This window comes from Branchiostoma lanceolatum, chromosome 1 (genome assembly GCF_035083965.1).
Source record: "Branchiostoma lanceolatum isolate klBraLanc5 chromosome 1, klBraLanc5.hap2, whole genome shotgun sequence".
Taxonomy (NCBI): Eukaryota; Metazoa; Chordata; class Leptocardii; order Amphioxiformes; family Branchiostomatidae; genus Branchiostoma; species Branchiostoma lanceolatum.
Genome location: NC_089722.1, coordinates 17,722,758 through 17,741,739, shown reverse-complemented (window position 1 = coordinate 17,741,739; position 18,982 = coordinate 17,722,758). Strand labels below are relative to the sequence as shown.

Below are 18,982 nucleotides of genomic sequence, written 5' to 3'. Positions count from 1 at the left end.
ATCCAGAACAGAACAATTTCACACGGTTGTTAATCCCACCGCCGCTCTCGCTTTACGAATTGCCGAGTAGACGCCTGTGTCGCCCGGCCCACGAGTCACAGCAAGGCGGTGTAGAGTGTACTATGCTCGATATGATGTTTTACTTGTGTGTGTGTGTCTGTGTTTCATCATCAATCATCAAATGGTTTTTATTGTCAACAAAACTCTCGCAGCCAGAGGCTGAATTGCGGTTTGTTTTACCGTGCACCGCCACAATTAAAACAAGTCTTGTTCTCAACTACACGTTAAAACAATAAAAAGCGTGCTTGGTCAGATGCTTCCACCGACGGAAATATACTTTGCGTTTCTAAAATATACATTATCATAAAATCTTACATTAAATACATCTTACTTATAATGACATAAGCCTTGACACAAGCTTAAGTTCAAAAGTCTAACAATATGTGGAATGGCAGTGTTCCTAAAGCGGTCCGCTGTGCCTGTGTTCCTGTATGTGTGTGTGTGTCTATCTCTGTGTGTGTGTGTGTGTGTGTGTGTGTGTGTGTGTGTGTGTGTGTGTGTGTGTGTGTGTGTGTGTGTGTGCGCGCGCGCGCTCGCGTGTCTGTGTGTATGTGTGTGAGTCTCTGTGTGTCTGTGTTTTCCTGTATCTGTGTTTCGGTGTGTCTGTTGCGTCTGTGTTTGGGTAGTTTTTTCAACTATAACTACATGTAAGTGGTAAATGTTTCCCAGGGATCCAGGGACACTATAAAAGTAATCATGATCTATGGTATTTGGTACATCTATACCACATTTCAGTTGAGCCACCCTGTACTTTACCTGTTGCATGTGGCGAGTATGGGCTACATAACAATCCTACATAGGCTGAGTTTTCCCTCCGGCTACGTCCGTTTCTACGAATCGTTTTGTAGTCGACCATGTTGTCCTTCGTTGACCTTTTGGCGTCGCAAACACTGAACGCGATATTTTAGAATAATTTCTACACTTATCAAGCAAAAAAATTTCAACCTTTGAGTTAGTACGGCAAAGTAGGGGGATAGTACAGTTAAGCAACGAATTCAGCTACGTGTGTACAATTTAGCTTTGATCTGTTTGATACTGACGTCGGCAGCGAAAGGTCAAGGACACTTCAACCATGGATCATACAGACCTATAATTCTATCGGCGGCCATAGCTTGGCGACGTGCAATAGAATGCGTCCGCCTACATGGCACGTTTTACCACAAAAGTGCCTGCTATTAACAACTTTCTTTAATCTCTTTTAATGTCTGTTTTACATGCACGTAGGTTATATTAAAGTGTTTCAACTTGGCGACATTTCGATATCTTCAACACGTCAAACCATTGTTCTGTTGCTAAACGCTGTAAGCAAAGTGAAGCTTAGAACATCAAGGAAGTAGCATATTTAGACAGTTTAACGGCGCCACAACATGTTAACAAGATGTACCGATGTTATTGATACAAATCCAGGACGAACTGTCCATTTGTACGTACCGGTGTTAGTCATAATCTATAGAGGTTCATTCTTATCTCTTTTACCACCCTGCCATCGCCTGGATCTATTAAAGAGCTGTTTTGTAATATATAAAAATGATAAACTTTAATATTTTGTCTCGGACGTTTCAAATTTTAAGAGGAGGAAATAAAGATAAGAAGATCACCGACCAAGCCTCATGGTGTGAATGGACGTCACGGCTACATAGAAAACCGGATGTGGGCCAACGCCAACAGATAGGTAGAAAGGTAGGTGTGGGCATTTTATTTATGGCACAGGTGTGGGCATTCATCTGAAAAGTTGTCACGGAGGAAATAAAGATAATAATAAATCACCGACCAAGCCTCATGGTGTGAATGGACGTCATGGCTACTTAGAAAACCGGACGTGGGTTAACGCCAACAGATAGATTAAAAGGTGCGAGGGCATTCATCTGAACGGCTGTCACGCACAAGGAAGAGAATGAGATGACCTGTATACTGTAAATCTTGAAATGTTCGTGGTGGTTTTATTCACGCAGTTTTCGCGAAATCATGACACCGCGAATATGTGTTTTGTGTTTCGTCTTACCTCCTCCCCTCTTTGCCCAAGAACCCAGCTGCACTTTGACGGTTTACATTCCGTGTTTGCCTTCGCCTCGGAAGTCTATGTTTTCGGCTCTGTCTGTCTGCTTGAACAGATTTATGCTGTACAGTGTTATCGGCCCAAGAAGCATTTTGTAGCATCACTGACAAGTGCGTCGCACCAATGCAGCAAAAAGAGGTATGCCGGTATAAAGAAATATTCACTTATGACACTTAGCGCGACATAGGGAAGATATTATGGAATATGTAAATTGCGCCGTTCTGCGAATTTTTCATCATTTCCAAAAGTTCGCAAATCAGGCGACTAATTGCGCCACTTTGCGAAAGTCTGGCCACTTTAGCACAGTTCAGTGATAAACCAGTGCCCGCTTTAGTTTAACGGCCCGTAAACCGCCCTTTGTTCTACTGTCGCCCGAGGGTATTGTTAGCAGAATGCCACAAGCACCCCGATCAATCGATCGCATTGAAACTCAGATTCGAATCAGCCATGACCCGACACATTGCTTCCTAGTTTGCTTTAGTGACTAAATCTGGCAAAACAAACTCACCAGTGAGATGCTGGAAGGTGTTTGCTTTCAAAAGGTGCTTTCAAATTGACAATTTTGGCACTTAAGAAGTGATAGAACGTATCCGCAATCTAACGTTTGAAAAAAATGGTTTCTACTACTTTTCTACCACTAAGCAAACACCGCTCGAGCCCGTTTTATTTGTGCGCTATAGAATACTCTACGTCGAGCACAATACCTGGTGGTCTGTGCATCTATAGACTGTAATTAGCTATGCTCGTGTTTAAAGAAGAAAGCTCATGCATAGCTAAATATTCCCACTGAAAAGTCTTTTAGCCTACTCGTCAGCTGGTAGTGCGAAATGTAAGTACGATTTCACGAATCCTTCTTTTACGTTGTCTGCTACAATTGTACTCCAAATATCAAAGATAGAATGGCGTCAATGTTTATTTGTTCCGGGTCGATGTTGGCAATAGATGCCAGTGGACAGAACTCCATAAAAAGGTCGCTACTGACTGTTCTCCAGACACGATGCTGGATCATCAGCGTCCTCTAGCGAGCTTGCTTAAAATTGCAGTTTTGAGGTGACGTTTCTGACGTCACATTTCTAAACAGGCGCCCGGCCGGGCGGCTTGCAGTAAGGAAAAAGATCATATAAGAGACAACAAAGCCACACACCACACATAACGTGACAAAAGTCGTCATCAGCATAAACATATGTTTATTTTCTATACACACTGATAACCGCATAAACACTAGTACTTTGAGTAACAACATTCTAAACAGTACCTCCCAACTTTATATCAGAACTACACCAAAGGAATGCTAAAGCTAAGGTTGTTTAAAACGTGAATTAGGTCTGATTTTTCAAAGAAAAGGATCACATGCACTGAGAACAACCAAATGCGAACAAGACCAATGAGATAAACTATCTAGAATTCACAGCTGTCATTTTTGTTTTGTTTTGTGGTGTATTGGTTCTTGGTTGTGTGCGCGCGCTAATATGTGCGTTCAGTTCTACCCTGGTATTTCTACAGTTACCAGGGTCTATCAAAACAACACGCAGAAAATACACACTCTTTCCTCGGACCTTCTGTGCGATAAATTCAGGCCCGGTAGCCCTCATGTGGCCGTATAATGCATAACACAAAAGGCTCACACACGCATATTCGGTGGAATAAGACGCTGCCATCCGTGCACAGGTAAGAACCCAAGGATCCAATTACTATCTGGTGCATCTATAGTTTACTCATCCTCCCAGCAGACCCGATATATTCGTTACGTCCCATAGCGGCCCTGCCCTTCCGAACCCCTGAACACGGTTCTGGCGACGTCACCACCAAACAGCTTTCAGCTAATCAGAGGGTTCGCTAAAGCTCATTTTGAGCAAAGGACGCTGGTAAGCTATCAGCCAATCAGCTTACGTCTTACATCGCTACTTAACTATTAATGAGCAACCAACGACTGTTTGTGCCAAATAAGGCTAGCTCATTAATCATTTATGAGCAACTGTCAGTGACGTCCCCAGAACCCAAAATCTACGTTCAAAAGATCAGGGCTGAGGCCGGGAGGGTTTGCCGAACATTTCCCGAGCGGGTTTCAGCGCTGATAAAGGAGGGTGTAGTTTACTCAAAGTCGAAACTCAGCCCCGTTCCTGCCATCCTTTCTCCATATTCAGCATCAGATTCACGGTTCTGCTCCGGTGAGAAGTAGTTCTTCCAGTCGCCGATCTTCCCTACAAAACAGGCAAACAAAATTATTGTTAAAGTTAAAGTGACCCGGGCGTCCTGAAAATACATTACGGAGGCTGGTACTCGGCTAGAAAAGACGCATAGGGGTGGTGCCCATCTCCATTTCTATAGCCCTTGGGCCACACACATTTGTGCAAGTCACTACAGCAGGGGGCTGGTCCGCTGGTGGTGATGTGTGTGTTTAACTACCATACTCTTTCCCAAATGCTGAGTGCTAAGCAGAGAAGTCTTTGGCATGACCCGGCCGGGGTTCGAACTCACGACCTACCGTGTACAAGGCGAACACTATACCAACTAAGCCATTGCACTGTGCGTGCGTTTTTAAACAGAATGGGAATCAAGCCTAAGGCGTATATCTTCCCCCCTTCTATCCCGTTGTGACACTAGACACTTTTAATCTTGGAAACGGACTCAGGCCTTTATGATATAAAGTGCTTTTGGAAAGGCTAAGTTACTCTGGACGATAATCGCGTACTTGAGGGAACTAACCCTTAACATTATTTTATTTTCGTTACTATATCTATGGCACATTTACTTGTAATTATCCCACGGGCATGTGTCTGCAATACCAATAATCGTATCATATTCAATCAACAACCATGAGGGATGAAGATTAAATACGATGTTTAAAAAGAAAATACCTTTTCTGGTGAAGCTTTGTAAAGGTTTGTAGGTTGATTGAGCATATCTCTCCTTCATAGTCTGGAAGCTGCATGCTTCGGCTACAGCACGGACAGCGTCGTCACTCAGATTCTTCTTCAGGAACGAGGCTATGGTTTTCACCGCTGATGTCAGGTCCTGGGTTAGAAAAACATTGCTCGTTTTCAAATACTCATCCACTTGTATTCATTCATTCCAGGAGGTAAACCAGTCATGATTAGAATATAGTTTTGGCATCCATGAAGCCTTAATAGTGAGGGCAAATGCATATAGATTGATTAAGTTCAAATCACCATTTTCAATTGAGTTATAAACTGTTTTTCTGCTTACCCTTTCTGGTCCCCCATTCCAAATAAAGGAAAATATTTTCCTCTCATTAAGTTCAAAAAAGGATTTTTCTGGGGTGGGGAGCACCTGGAAAAGGTTAGTGAATTGCGAAACAATTAAGGAACTTATAATAGTAACTTTTCCAAACAAGGATAAACTTTTTCTTTTCCATTCATTCCTCTTTCGACTTGGGTAAATGAGTACCTAGTTTCGGTTAGGGACGTCCTCTTGGGTGGAATGTAAATTTGAAGCTCCCGTGCTTGAGGAAAGCAATACATTGCGTTACGTTCGCTGTATAACCCCCAACGCTATGTACTATCGAAAAGAGTAAGAGTCCTTCGCGATGTGAGTTGTTCCAACTTTACAGTCTAGTTTTTGGTCGACATTTCGAAATGTCAATAGTCACCTGTTATTGCAATCCTTCCACGAATGTGGTGAGTTTTAATAAATAGATAAAAACACACAAAACAGTATACATTATTATGTGTTGTATATAGCGGGTCCTTCCTAACATGGACTGTAGTCTCGATGAATAAACTCTCTATTTGATAGATGCCTGTCGGTGTGCATATCAGCTGTGTACTCCACTCAGTGAAGCGCGATATTACTTATTTTGAGGGTGTGTTGTAGTTTTTATCTCTCTGATGTAATATTTTCCTCTTTAGCTAAACCCATACCTGACATCCTCACCTACCCTGTTCATGTCCTCGTATTTCAGGAACAGGAAGTGTGGATCGTCTTTCATCTGCCACCAGCCGAGCACGTGGTCGTAGTACGGGCCAAAGACGACTGGGGTTCAAAAAGAGCCATCACAAATTAACAACGTTTGTAGTGCGTTGATGAAGGTTAGACATCCAGGTAGTAGGATACGCCAAAAATAGTTACTCAAGCAACTGGATAGAATTTCGAACTTTCCAGTCACTGACGAAAGATAGCGGTTGCTGTCTAAAACGTCTGACTGTTTCGAAATTTTATCCAGTTGCTCGAGTAACTATTTTTAACGTTTGTAGCGTAATTTGAAACAGCAATGATCCGTTACATGTTGAGTAGGGATCATCCCAGATTAACATTGTTTTTGACAGCTTTTTTTCAAATTTGATTTTAATCACAGATATTCTACTTTTTACCTCCATGAAAGATGGCGGTATTGTTTTTGGTCTGTCATTACATGAATTACCTAATGTAATCGACAAAACGTGAGCAAAACAGGCATATGTTATTTTCTATAATAATAATAATAGTTTTATTCGGTTCGTGTAGTTGTACAGATTCGCAGGGTCTTTGGTATTGGTGGTCATGAATTGCTCTGACACTCACAAATCACACATAATACTGGACGTCTAATACATTACTGGGACAGTTAAAATCATTCATCACTAGTATTACTGACTAAAAATATCTAAAAGCTTTAAAATGTATGGAATATAAAATTGTATAAAAGGATCAGAAAGCGGTGATCACTATCGTGTATCACTAATAATTACTTCAGCCTTGAAACAAACTTAAGAATTCACCTTTGCCGTCGCGAAAGTCCCTGTAGTAGTCATCCCAGGAGTTCAGAGACTGCGCGATCGGGTTTAGTTTGTCGAAGTTGTAGTAAGACACCGCCACGTCTTTTGGGTTCCTCATTACAACGATCACCTTAAGCTGCGAAACAGATTGAGCATGATTTGCATGATTGGCAGGGATGTTATGCTAAATGACATATATATGATTCAAGCAACTGGACAAGCAACTGGACAAGCTTTTGAAACAGTCAGGCGTTTCAGACAGCATCCGCTGTCTTTCGTCAGTGACTGCGGGGCGGATTCTGTCTGAAATATTTCACTGTTTTATCCAATTGCTTGAGTGACTGTCATTTAGCGCACCTATTGAATACGTTGATGAAGGTTAGACATCCAGGTAGTAAGATACGCCAAAAATAGTTAGTCAAGCAACTAGATAAGATTTCTAAATTTCTAGATTTCTAAATTTCTAAATTTCTGAATTTCTGAATTTCTGAATTTCTGAATTTCTGAATTTCTGAATTTCTGAATTTCTGAATTTCTGAATTTCTAAATTTCTAGATTTCTGAATTTCTAAATTTCTAAATTTCTAAATTTCTTCCAGTTGCTTAAGTAACTATTTTTGGCGTATCTATTGAATGTTTCCTACGTCTTTGTCAGGCTGTGCCAGACCCGGCGGCGCCATTCGCCTCTGCAGGTGGGTGGACATGACCCTCGGCGAGGACGAGGGAGCTGACGCCAGCCTGACGTGAGTCGTGTCCCGTCCATTCGGCAGTGGAATGGCGAACTCCAGTCTTGCGAAGAACCCAAGGTAATCTGGTGCACGAGGCTTTCCGTGGATGATCCCATGCAGGATTTCAAACAGGAGATTGGTTCCTTGATAAGGAAGAAATTCGCGTACAGTTCAGCATTGTACAGTTTATTGATGCAACTCCAGAAGAATAAAATTCTTTGTTTATTTGTTTATTGTGTCTGCTAGCGCTGTTCTTGAGACTTTGCATGATATCTAGAAACAAGATTTAGATAACAAAATGCCCCCTGTAGTACCGTAGGAACTCCCACATCTTCGAACTTGACCTTCGTTTCCCCAACCCCCAACAACAGACTAAATTTCATCACGATCCATTTGATTTCTCACGAGTTATGCCACCAACAAATAAACCGACACACGCAAAAGGTCCACTGCAGCACCAAAGGTACCCCCCAGAAGACCCTTCTTCGAACGTGACCTTCGTCTCCCCAACAGACACTTACCTACCAAAAATCACCAACATCCGTCCATGGCATCAAGAGCTATATCGCCAACACCATCACTCCACAAATCCCGACCAAAAATATACCCTTCTGCCTACGGTGAAGGCAATAACATTATAATAATCATCAGACTCTTACCAGCTTTGGGGTATGCCACAATGACGATGTCCCCATCTCTCATGGCGAAAGTCTCCATAGCTTCCAGGCTCTCGATCGGGTTCGTGGCAGCCTCGAAAGTGACTCCCTTGTACTCGTACCTCCTCAGGGCACAAGGACTAGCGCTGCTGGGCGCCTCTGTATTTGTTTGCGAAGCCATCCTGGAGTATGAACAAAATGGGACTGTTCCTGATTCCATGTAAGTACGTATGCGCAGGTCAAAAAAAAGAAGGCGCCTAGCCTGAGATATAAACAAAACACGTCTTGACATTGCTTTTCAAACTGGTATGCAAAGCATGATAGATACAAGAACAGTTTACAAGTCAGGGGCCTTTACCTTTGACCTTGCGAATGCATGATAAGAATGGAAGGTTAACGATTCTAAGTACGCATGTGCAGCGAAATTCATTGTGGGTAATATGTCAAAGGTGAAGTCCCCGAGACATTTATAAACAAAACACGTCTGGAAATTGTTATATTATACAAATTGCTATCGGCGTTGTACTCAACTGATCCTGGCGGGGCTACGGCCAGTACGGAATCGTTTGGATATGCTTTATGCTACGGTGGCCTTGTGTCTAGGGAGGTTGACTTAGAACCTGGAGGTACCGAACCCCTGACAGAACCCGCTGTTGTGCCCTTGGATTAAACGCATGAGTGATAATGACCAAGTCTAGCCCAGCGTGAGGTCATACGCAGTGACTTCTGTGTCAAATGGAGTCTAACCTCTTTGTTAAATTATAATACGTATTATTGAACCACGAACTTTCACGTCACATCTGACATGGGAGGCCACATTTGAGCCCGATAAAAACCACAGCTAGCTTATGAATGAAGATCTTTTATGGTTTGAAATTTCTATTTTCGTGTATTTATATATGATAATGTGACGTTACCTGTGCTATCACATACATTAAAGTTCTCCTAACTCCACTCCAACGTATTTGAGGGAAGTACGGTCTCATTGCACAATGTCATGGCTCTTCCAATGACAACATGGTATCCTGACGTGCGCTCTTGTGAAATACACTAATTTTGTGCAGCAATGTTCAACCAAATTGATATAAGAAATGTACTGACAGGGACTGTAATTGATAATCTGGTGACGTCCATTACCTACCAAACCCTTTACCCCACCCCATTTCTACCCCACCTCGACACGGATATGTATTTTTCCGCCCAAATAGATACCTTTTTCGTAACTTTTGAGCATAGCGTGTGGCAACTGAAAACCAGAAGAAGCATTCAGTGCGAGAAAGCCTGTCAGAAAGCGTGGAAGACTGTTCTGGTCTTTTGAAACAGAGTTAGCAGCCATGGCAGAACATGCCTTCTGATATAAAAAAAAATTCTATGTCGCAATGCAAACATTTCTCAGAGATCTAGAATTTGTACAGTAAATGTGTTCCCACCTGTGAGGCACAAATCAGACAACAATGTTAGAGATTTCTTAGCGATGATCCGCCAGGGTATTACTCCTGCATGAAATGAAGTAGAACCTGTCTGGTCGCTCTGAGTCACCTCTGACATGGGAGTGGCAAGGAATACTAGTATTACATGAAAGCTTGACTTTGAGTGAGTAGATCAAACAAATCTGTCCGGATTATATACAGCTTGTACTATAAACCTGGTGCGTTACGCCATTAGGCGGTTTACCAGGTATGCACTCGTGTACAAGCAAACAAGGAAGGGGAGGGGCAGAAGAACAACAACACTTCGTGCGTAATTGTCACAAATTAACATACGCATTCCTTTGGGAAAATTGTTTGTAGCGACCGTGCTAGGATCAAGACGAGACTACTACTTTGATAAAATCAAATATTACCTGTATTGGTGTACTATTGCCTAACAATCGGAGTCCGCGATACCATGGAAACCGCCAGGTTCAATGTCGACAGTGTCAAGGGTCAAAGATCAATGCAACGTTCTTAGAAATACCGAGAGGGGTGCTCGAGAGGGGGGATGTGATACTCATGTCAGCAGGGGTGACGCGAGTGTTTGAACACCTGCGCCTAGACCCCACATTGAGAGAGCGTAAAAACAAGGGTTTGAACCATTGCAAATCTGGCCGATATATAGGGTTTGCTATGATAGGATAGACGCTGTGTTTGTCGAATTGGTTTTTAGAAAGTCACCTTTCTACATCTTGGCACCCACATGACATAGGGGAATGATCTTCAACTGGCTTGTTGAGGCCTGGTTGAGGACCAATCCAAGAGATCTGGTTGGGAGGGGGGGTGCGTGTATTTGCAGACTAGCCGTATATAGAACAACACTTTATCGTAGATTGTCCACGGTATCATGATAAACGCTCAAAGCTGTTCAACCTTCTTTCCGCTTGCTCAACAGAATTTGATACATTCCATTCTATAGATGAATTCAAGTCCATTCTAGAAGGAGACAGCCCTTACTGTGTACAAATAGGTAAATATGTAAAAGAATGCTTAGATCTTAAAACTAGTAGTGTAAGTGATACGTTAAAGTCGACATGTTGAAGTATTCATATACTTGTACATAGGTTAATCGTTTTGTATACCATTGTTTGTATTTTGCATGTATAGTTGTAGAAGACCTTACGAAAGTCGCTGTACTTTTGTTGTGTCAATAAATATCTCTCTCTCTATATATATATATAGAATTGTCGGAATGCGTTTGTTCACAGCTGGCATATAGACAGGTTAGCATTTAAGGGTACTTTTTTGTTGTCTGAAGGTTTGATAATGAATGACACTTTTTCCCTCCACTTTCTACTCCACTTTGTATTACTGGAATATACTAGTATTAAAGCAGTTTCATCCCCCCTGTTGCACTCGATGCAATGGCCTAGTTGGTAGAGTGATCGCCTTGCACACGGTAGGTCGTGAGTTTGAACCCCGGCCGGGTCATACCAAAGACTTTAAAATGGTACATACTGCTTTCTCTGCTTAGCACTCAGCATTTGGGAAAGAGTATGTTAAATACACACATCACTACCAGCGGACCAGCCCCCTGCTGTAGTCACTTGCACAAATGTGTGTGGCCCAAGAGCCATAGAAATGGAGATGGGCGCCAACCCTCGGCGTCTTTTCAAGACGCCCGGGTCTCTTAATCCCCCCTGTAAACGTACGTGTACACGTAACGTTACACCGAGACTGGATAGTCTACATTGTATGTCTACAGGGCTCTTACTTCCGTGTTAATCTTTTACGAGTTGGATGTGTGGCTCTCGATGCTCAAACATCGGGCCTCCATTTAACGTCCTAACCGAGGGACGTTTCTGACCGAAGCTAGGTACTCATTTTCACCTGAGTGAAGTGAGGTAATTCACGTCAACTGCCTTTCCTAAGGGCACAGGGTAATTTCCGAACGGGACAAGTCAGGTGGCCACGGATTCGAGCTCAGGACCCCTGGGTTCTTGTCTCTGAGCCAAACAATCTACCACCACGACACCGCGAAGCCACACATATGCGCAGGTATGCCTCACCTTCGGTTTGTTTACTTTTGTCAAAGGTCACCGGTCGCGGTTGATCAAACAGGTGAGACAGGTGAGACCAGGTACAGAATAACATCACGTGACCGCTTGTTTGCAGAACGAAACAGTCGACAAAGAGACAAGCGTACGTAGGCCGTCGTTTTTAAAACGGGTCAACGTATCCCGAACTCAGAACGTTTTAAGATGTAATCTTCTACCATACATTGTGCTACAAGGTACGGGCAACTTACAAAACAGGCGTTTAAAGGAGTAAAAGAACCCAGATCAGTTGACATTATTGCGGAGCACAAACTTCCGTAGACGATCAACATATTGAGGGTTCAACCCTCGCCATTTTGGACCACTGGGTCATGTCAGGGAGCCTTGAAAGGAGTACAGTTTAGATCTTGGAGCGGTCTTCGATGCGGCTGCCGCTATGCCAGGCTGCTGCGGGAGTGGTGGACAAGAGGGAGGAGGGGACTCACAGAGAAGGCGGCGGCGGTGGGTGCTGGTGACCGCCCTGGGACTGATCGTTTTCGGCTGCATAGTCTGCGTGATAACCGTCAGCGTTACCGTCTCCAAGGGACAGCAGATGAGATTCCCGTACGAGGGAATGGCGCTGCTGGCTATAGGGGTGGGCATGATGGTGGTCCACTCAAACTGCGGAGTTCAGAAGCCTAGGAGAACGAGAAGGCCCCGCCTGGAGAACAACGGTGTACTGGACACGAGAGAACCTCAGCGGCCATTGGACGCCCCTCCTGCGTACTGGACTGTATTCTCGCTATCCAGGTGAGGTGTTGTTACTAAGTATATGTTTATTATTGTCTTGTTGTTGTTGTTGTTGATTAAGGTAAGAGACATTACCTTAGCTGATAGTGAGGTGATGCTAACTTTGATAGACATTGGACGGGGTTCAAAGTCCGTCCCTTTCGTCCTTGGACCAACAAACTACCAACGTGCATGACATACATTACATATATGATTGTTCAAATACAATGTATAGTAGATATATACAATACACCACTAAAGGATATACTTCGATTGTAGAATCACCTCGGCGTTTTATACGTTTCAGAAATTCAAAGATATCCTTGTTACTGTTTAATATGTTGGACCTACCATTTGTTACTTTATGGGATACTATTTATCTATCCTATTTTGCTGATTTCTATAAATCCATATCCCCTTACTTAGGAATTCGAAAGCCTGGTGGAGGCTAGAATATTTGACAGATTATTTCTAAGCTAGTGAAAGTCCCTAGTGGCATGGAACAGACAACTGCTGATAACAATCTGTCGAAAGTATTGTGTGCACAAACATGTGACCTACATTCCATGACACGTTGCTATAGTCGCACACAATCGCTGTCATTCGGGATTAGCGTTATGATTGACATTTGGTGTAGACTTGCTATTGTGTCGATATAGAATCCATACGGCACGAGTTTCCACATTTGCAAAAAAGTCATAAGTAGAATATATATTGGCCGATCAGTCCTAGATTTTGAACAGGCTTTAGTATTTTTTTAAATTATAATTCGGGTCAATATTATATTGTGTCACTTTCCTAAATATGCATCCTTAGTACTTTTGACCACAAAGCTAAGTTTATCATCAAAATGCCATTGGTTTGCTCACAATGTCAGTAAAACACTAGTTACAAGTATCGTTATCTTGCATAATCAATTGTGCCAGTGCCGTCAGTAAAATTAGGCTTGGTTTGGATGAAGCCTATAGTGGTGGCGTTATGGCAGGGTATTTGGCCTAGAACCCAGAGGTCCCGGCTTCGAATCCCCTGGCATGCCCCGTTGACGTTGTGCCCCTCGGAAAAGTCATCCCAATCCAAAAGTCAATGTGTAGCGTGCGTAGTCCAGTGGTTAGCGATCTTGCCTCTGGAACTAGAAGCCCCGGGTTCGATCCCGGCTGTGTCGCTCACCCGACATGCACGCTACCGTTAAAGATCGCAGTCCTTAGGACGGGACGTTAAGCCGTGGTCCACTGTTCATTGTGCTTGTCGAAAAGAGCTAGGGGAATTTCCCCGGTACACTGAACCTGTAAATACTGTACATAGCGTCTGTCTCCTCTGTCACGACCAGTGGAAGAGTAGCTCATCTGTTCATTGAGTTCACTTGAGCTAAACTGGTTCGAGATTCCTTTCCTTTCCTTTATCCCCGTCGAGAGTGGATCACATAAGTCTGTCCGGATATGCAGCTTGTACTGTTCAGTACAAACCTGGTGTGTTACATCATGAGGCGGTATGCAGTACAAGAAATATATTGTGAGCGTCTCCTCCTGTTGTTATTGTATGGTAGTATTACATACCCACGAGTTAGGCAACACCCTGTTTAATTTGATTATTCATAGTGCTGTAAGCATTTGATGCTGCATCAGCTGGTTCAATAGAAACACCAGAAGCAGAAACACATTGTTTACGTTCACCGATAATATATGCTGTTCTCGTCTTCTGTTATATATTGAATAATATATTTTTTTCTCACTGTCTTTCGTCTCGACATCTCAAAGTGTTCAGTTAGTAAATGAATTGAATCGACCAACTGACAGTACAAGTGTCTGGCCAAAGTTCAAACTGTTCAGTCATGCTTACTTAGTATGTTGCCATTGACACGTTGTTGAAATACGTTTTTCTTAATCTTAAACTACGCCCGAGATTTAAAATGCACACCTAATTCCACAGAGCTGTATATCCAGCATTTCTAATATAAAAGCTGTATATCCAGTATTTCTAAACTAAAAACCCAAAATCTGATATCAATAATTAGGACTACTGACTTCGTTCTTGAACTGCAACACTAAAAAAAGTACGATTTAGCACCAACCTCAGCCATTCACGTTAAAACTATTCTATCCGTTAGTAACCACATACGTGTAGCGACGTGCGAGCAAACACGTCGTGCGTGTGCTGCGAAATGTGGGCTGAATCACTTGATATTTTTCCGTTCGTGATTTAAAAGATAACGGTATTACCAAGCATGGACAAATTATTCTGCTTCAAATTGTAGCACACATATACGTTGTGACGATCGGATTCTTAAGTTGGCCTCCAAGACGTTTCAACGTTTCATTCTTCGTCATCAAATCTGTAGATAATGATTAGCACGGACAGTGGCCCTGACCCGGTGTGACCTTACTGTCTGTGTTGTACGTAAATGGTACGATAAGGTCAACTGAAGCACGCAGTGTACATGTATGGCCCTAAGGCACTGGTTCAACCCTTTCAGGTTTTACGACGTGTTTATCCCAGGTTGGGCTGTTTTTATCCTCTTAAAAAGGGGGCGTAGTCCCAATTTTCCCGATAGTTGTAGTACGATATGTAAGACGGCGAGAGACTATGATCGTCAACCCTGGTGTAAAGCCCCTGTCACACTTGTGCGTATATACAAGCCCGCATGAGTTGCGTATCAACATGTTTTTGGTTCAGGTTAAGTTTACAGTCGAACAAGTAATTTCTTTGGTTTGATAACTAGGCTGCACAACGATGGGTCAGAGTAGAGAACAACTTCTTCCCCGCAAAATTTACTTAAACCAAAAAATGTTAATGCGCAACTCACGTGCACTATTTGAATATACGAACAAGTGTGACAGGGCTCTAAGGCACTGGCTCAACCTTTTCAAGTTTTACGACGTGTTTATCCCAGGTTGGGATCCACTTAAAAAGGGGGCGTAGTCCCAATTTTCCCGATAGTTCTATTACGATGTAAGACGGCGAGAGACTAATCTTAAACCCTGGTGTAAGGAAAGAAGAACGTAGAAAATTCTGTCTGTTTTTTTCCTTTTTCGGGGTCGCCGCAAAGCAGGAACAATTAAAAAACTTCGAACTTAGAGATCTGGGTACAAAAACACTTAGTCTCTGCCACACTCCGTGCGTTGCTGGGAAATTAGTAGAAATTCGCTATAAGGTGTATATTAAGAGTTACCCTGGGCGCCAGACTAGTACCGGGTCGCTAGCGATTTTCTACGGTGGCCAGAGAACAGTCCGCCCGCCCGGCCTTAATCAACGCTCCGGGGAGTTGAGCCCGTGGGAGTGAACCCCCGTCTAGAACTCCCCCGGTGCGCTAATTAGGGTTCAGCGGGCTGGGGTCTCTGTGCCGTCGGAGGAACTGACTGCAAGGTACCGCCTAAAGGGAACCGGCTAAAAGGCCCGATAAACAGTCTGGAACCCAGGGTAATTAAGGGTTTGCCGGCCATATAGTTACCCTTTTCAGCTAAGGGCGGACAGATCTGTACTCCAACATCCGACCAAGCCTCTGATAAAGTGTTTTTCCTATTTTAGTCCGGCAAGATATCTGGTACCGTAGAGAGAAACACTCATAATGCTTGCTTGCAATCAGCGGGTTGGAAGGAAAGGGGGCCGTTAACCAAAAATTGAACCTTTAGCACAAATCTAACTACGGATCAGGTTTTACAAACATTTTACACATTGAAACTGGCGGACAATGCCACACTACCCCGAGCAACGATTATGCCAGCATTGTAATCTTTGCAAAATAGAAGGTGAACATCATTTCGCAGTAGAATAAAGACTATACAACAAAGGGAGATATGCATTTTATAGGCAGAAACAATTTAAACCAAGTTTCCTCACTTTAGGTGCTGCGACTAAATTCACATATCTTATGCGTTTAGACAAATCCTCGATCAGAAAAAAGATACCTGTTCTTAAGTAGTACTTTAATGACTATGAAAAAGAGAGAAGAAACCGAATTTACATGCTCATCCTAGCTTGTATATGATGCATTTGTAAACGTTTCTTTTGTGACCTGTATGTAGCCCAATGTGACGAAATGGTTTCATTACAAAATAAAAGTGCTTGATTGACACTTTTTCATAAGCCAGCCTAAGGCCTTTTTAGAGATAACACAACTGTTTCCGGAAGCTTTCAATAACATACGACAGCTATATCTAAAAATGTTTCATTTCCCTAACCCAGTGGTCCCAGCGAATCACCCGAGGGTACGGTACCTCCACCGACATCAGTGGACCCTACGTCAATTCCAGTGGGAACCGCACAACTTCCGGTCGTGGTTGTCGTAAACGAACAGTCATCATCATCACCATCACCACCGTTACCACTACCTGCAATACTGGATGTTTCCGCATTGACTCTGCCCATGACGTCTACGTCACGGCTGCCCTCGTCACCGCCCCCATCATACCCCGCGAGCCGGTGTGACCCGGATGAACAAAATGGCGGCAGGGAAGACTTCAGTGACACGGACTCGCTTCCCCCAGGGTATGACGACATCACAGACAATAATGACAGTGCTGAATCAGTCACAACGCGCCTATAACTTTCAATATGTATGCAATACGTATGATGGAGCCGTATGTATCTTAAGCAAAATGTACATCGTCCATAAAGATTTAGTAGCAATACACGCATTGCGTCAAGATGAAAGTTGCTCAAGCAACTTACAAAATTATCTAGTTGCTTGACTAACTGTTGTTTTGCAAATGAATGTACGTATTTGTATTGAGCCGTATTATATCATATTATATCATATTATACTAATCACTAATTTAACAGAAGAGAGATCAATTGCTGATGGAAAGAGTGTCATTCTATAAAGACAAAAATTATCACGAAGATATGTTTAAATGTTATACTGCCTCCTTTCGTAAACATAAGTCAAAAGGCTTGACTTGTTTGGCCTAAAATAAGTTTTAACAGAGCCGTTGGCCGAACAAGGTAGCTTCGGGCTAGTTTACGTCTAATTTTCTTTGCATGTGATATCGTTCTGCTATTTTTCCTGCCTTGTTAAGTGAGCCGTAACTTTTAGGTGGAAATATGAGAGATTTTATCCGGATTACATACGATGTAGTTTTATCTATACATATTTTCGGTATCGATGTGTATTAATTGTTACATCTGAGTCATTATCTGACAAAATAGACAATACCATGTAGTTTTATCTATACATATTATCGGTATTGATATGTATAAATTATTACATCTGAGTCATTATCTGGCAAAATAGAACATGATGGATCCTATGGTATCCTATCCTGTGACGGGCTATAAGGCGAAACTGACAACTCGATAGTTCTGTGCAGCTATGCGGTTAATGTAAAAATAATCAAAAGCAGAAATAAGGAAATATTATGACGGAATGTCTGTCGTTATGACATATTGTTTATTCATATGAGAGAGAGATACAGTTTATAAGGACCTATAAGATATATGCAGATATCTACAAATCATTCCAGCATATGAATAAAAATATCATTTGATGGAAGTCTTGTGTAGTGACTCATGTTTATTGTGTACAAGGAAAAACACTTTGTGTGAAATTCCGAATTAAATCTGACTCACTGTAGATATTCTTTTCGATGCGCACGCTCAGAATGACCTTTACTCTGCAAAAAAGGTACCAATGAAGAAATTGTAATGTGCGTAGTGATAACTTAAAGACTTCTCTTTTCCACAAGAGAATTGTTTGTTTTTTTCTTCATATATTTCAAACAGAATTGGTACAGATATAATCGCCGCACTTTCACGAATGATAACCGTTATAGTGTTCCTCGGATATGACGTTAAATGGAGGTCCCGTGTTTGGGGAGAGCTACACCCCGCGCACGTAAAAGAACCCACCACACCTTTTGAAAAAGAGTAGGGGCACGCCCCGGTGTGGGATGGTCCAAAACCTACTGTCCTATGACCACATATGGGTTCGCCCTTAGTAATAGCCTCCGGCTAGTTGGGCAACCCCTGTAAGTACATGCTTAACCAATGAAATAAAATAGTGTTCCCTCATCACCAGGTGACCAACTTAAACCGATGTACATTAATTACCAGAAATCGAAGATCTCATACCTGTATCCTCAGGTAACTCTCTTTCGACAGCTCTCTCCCACTCAAGGAAAAGTTCATATTTCTAATGGCTTTAGACAAACCCTTCATTATCAAGCACATCTGTACCTATATTTACACCATTACTAAGAAGCGAGAAGAGGCCAAATTCACGTAATTATTAGACTAGTGCTAGCTTATCATTGTATACATGTATTTGCAAACTGTGACCTTTTCTGTTGTGACCTGTACCGAGCCCAGTGGGTATGTGTGCACAATGAAGGTCTTCATTCATTCATTCATTCATCCATTCATTCATTCATTCATTCATTCATTCACTACTATACTTCGCTTTGTGGACAAAAAGGAAATTTGCCAAAATAGAAAACGCGATGGAAACGACTAGATAGACATCCAAATCAAGCTGGAACCTAACCTCTGCTTGGAGAGTACGCATCCTGTCTTGAATTGTAGTATACAGATTTTTCTGAC

At 42.4% G+C, this 18,982-nt stretch overlaps 2 protein-coding genes across 4 annotated transcripts; one reads left to right on the top strand and one right to left on the bottom strand.

Annotated features, from left to right (window-relative positions):
* Positions 1-3,286: 3,286 nt before the first annotated feature.
* LOC136438764 (sulfotransferase 6B1-like) lies at positions 3,287-10,187 on the bottom strand. 3 transcript variants are annotated; one of them, XM_066433698.1, is made up of 8 exons: positions 10,058-10,075; positions 9,645-9,755; positions 8,218-8,396; positions 7,475-7,701; positions 6,835-6,967; positions 6,015-6,109; positions 4,975-5,131; positions 3,287-4,317 (listed from the first exon to the last, which is right to left on the bottom strand). In XM_066433698.1, the coding sequence occupies exons 3-8, from the start codon at positions 8,393-8,395 to the stop codon at positions 4,208-4,210; spliced, it is 900 nt and encodes a 299-aa protein (XP_066289795.1). In that variant the 5' UTR covers position 8,396; positions 9,645-9,755; positions 10,058-10,075; the 3' UTR covers positions 3,287-4,207. The 3 variants fall into 3 exon arrangements, with proteins under 3 accessions (XP_066289795.1, XP_066289804.1, XP_066289784.1); XM_066433707.1 differs by lacking the exon at positions 9,645-9,755 and having other exon boundaries at positions 10,058-10,187; XM_066433687.1 differs by lacking the exon at positions 10,058-10,075 and having other exon boundaries at positions 9,645-9,919.
* Positions 10,188-11,777: 1,590 nt separating this feature from the next.
* LOC136438754 (uncharacterized) lies at positions 11,778-17,936 on the top strand. The gene is made up of 2 exons (XM_066433675.1): positions 11,778-12,472; positions 16,631-17,936. Exons 1-2 carry the CDS (start codon positions 12,120-12,122, stop codon positions 16,989-16,991), a joined length of 714 nt encoding a protein of 237 aa, XP_066289772.1. The 5' UTR covers positions 11,778-12,119; the 3' UTR covers positions 16,992-17,936.
* Positions 17,937-18,982: the final 1,046 nt, after the last annotated feature.

Excerpts from the sequence above, each read along its gene's own strand:
- LOC136438754 (XM_066433675.1), top strand. The coding sequence starts at position 12,120 with ATGCCAGGCTGCTGCGGGAGTGGTGGACAAGAGGGAGGAGGGGACTCA. Across the intron at positions 12,473-16,630 it reads ACTGTATTCTCGCTATCCAG|TGGTCCCAGCGAATCACCCG; the intron begins GTGAGGTGTTGT and ends TCCCTAACCCAG.
- LOC136438764 (XM_066433707.1), bottom strand. The coding sequence starts at position 8,395 with ATGGCTTCGCAAACAAATACAGAGGCGCCCAGCAGCGCTAGTCCTTGT. Across the intron at positions 6,110-6,834 it reads GGACTTTCGCGACGGCAAAG|TCGTCTTTGGCCCGTACTAC; the intron begins GTGAATTCTTAA and ends TTTGAACCCCAG. Across the intron at positions 5,132-6,014 it reads AATACGAGGACATGAACAGG|GACCTGACATCAGCGGTGAA; the intron begins GTAGGTGAGGAT and ends TTTCTAACCCAG.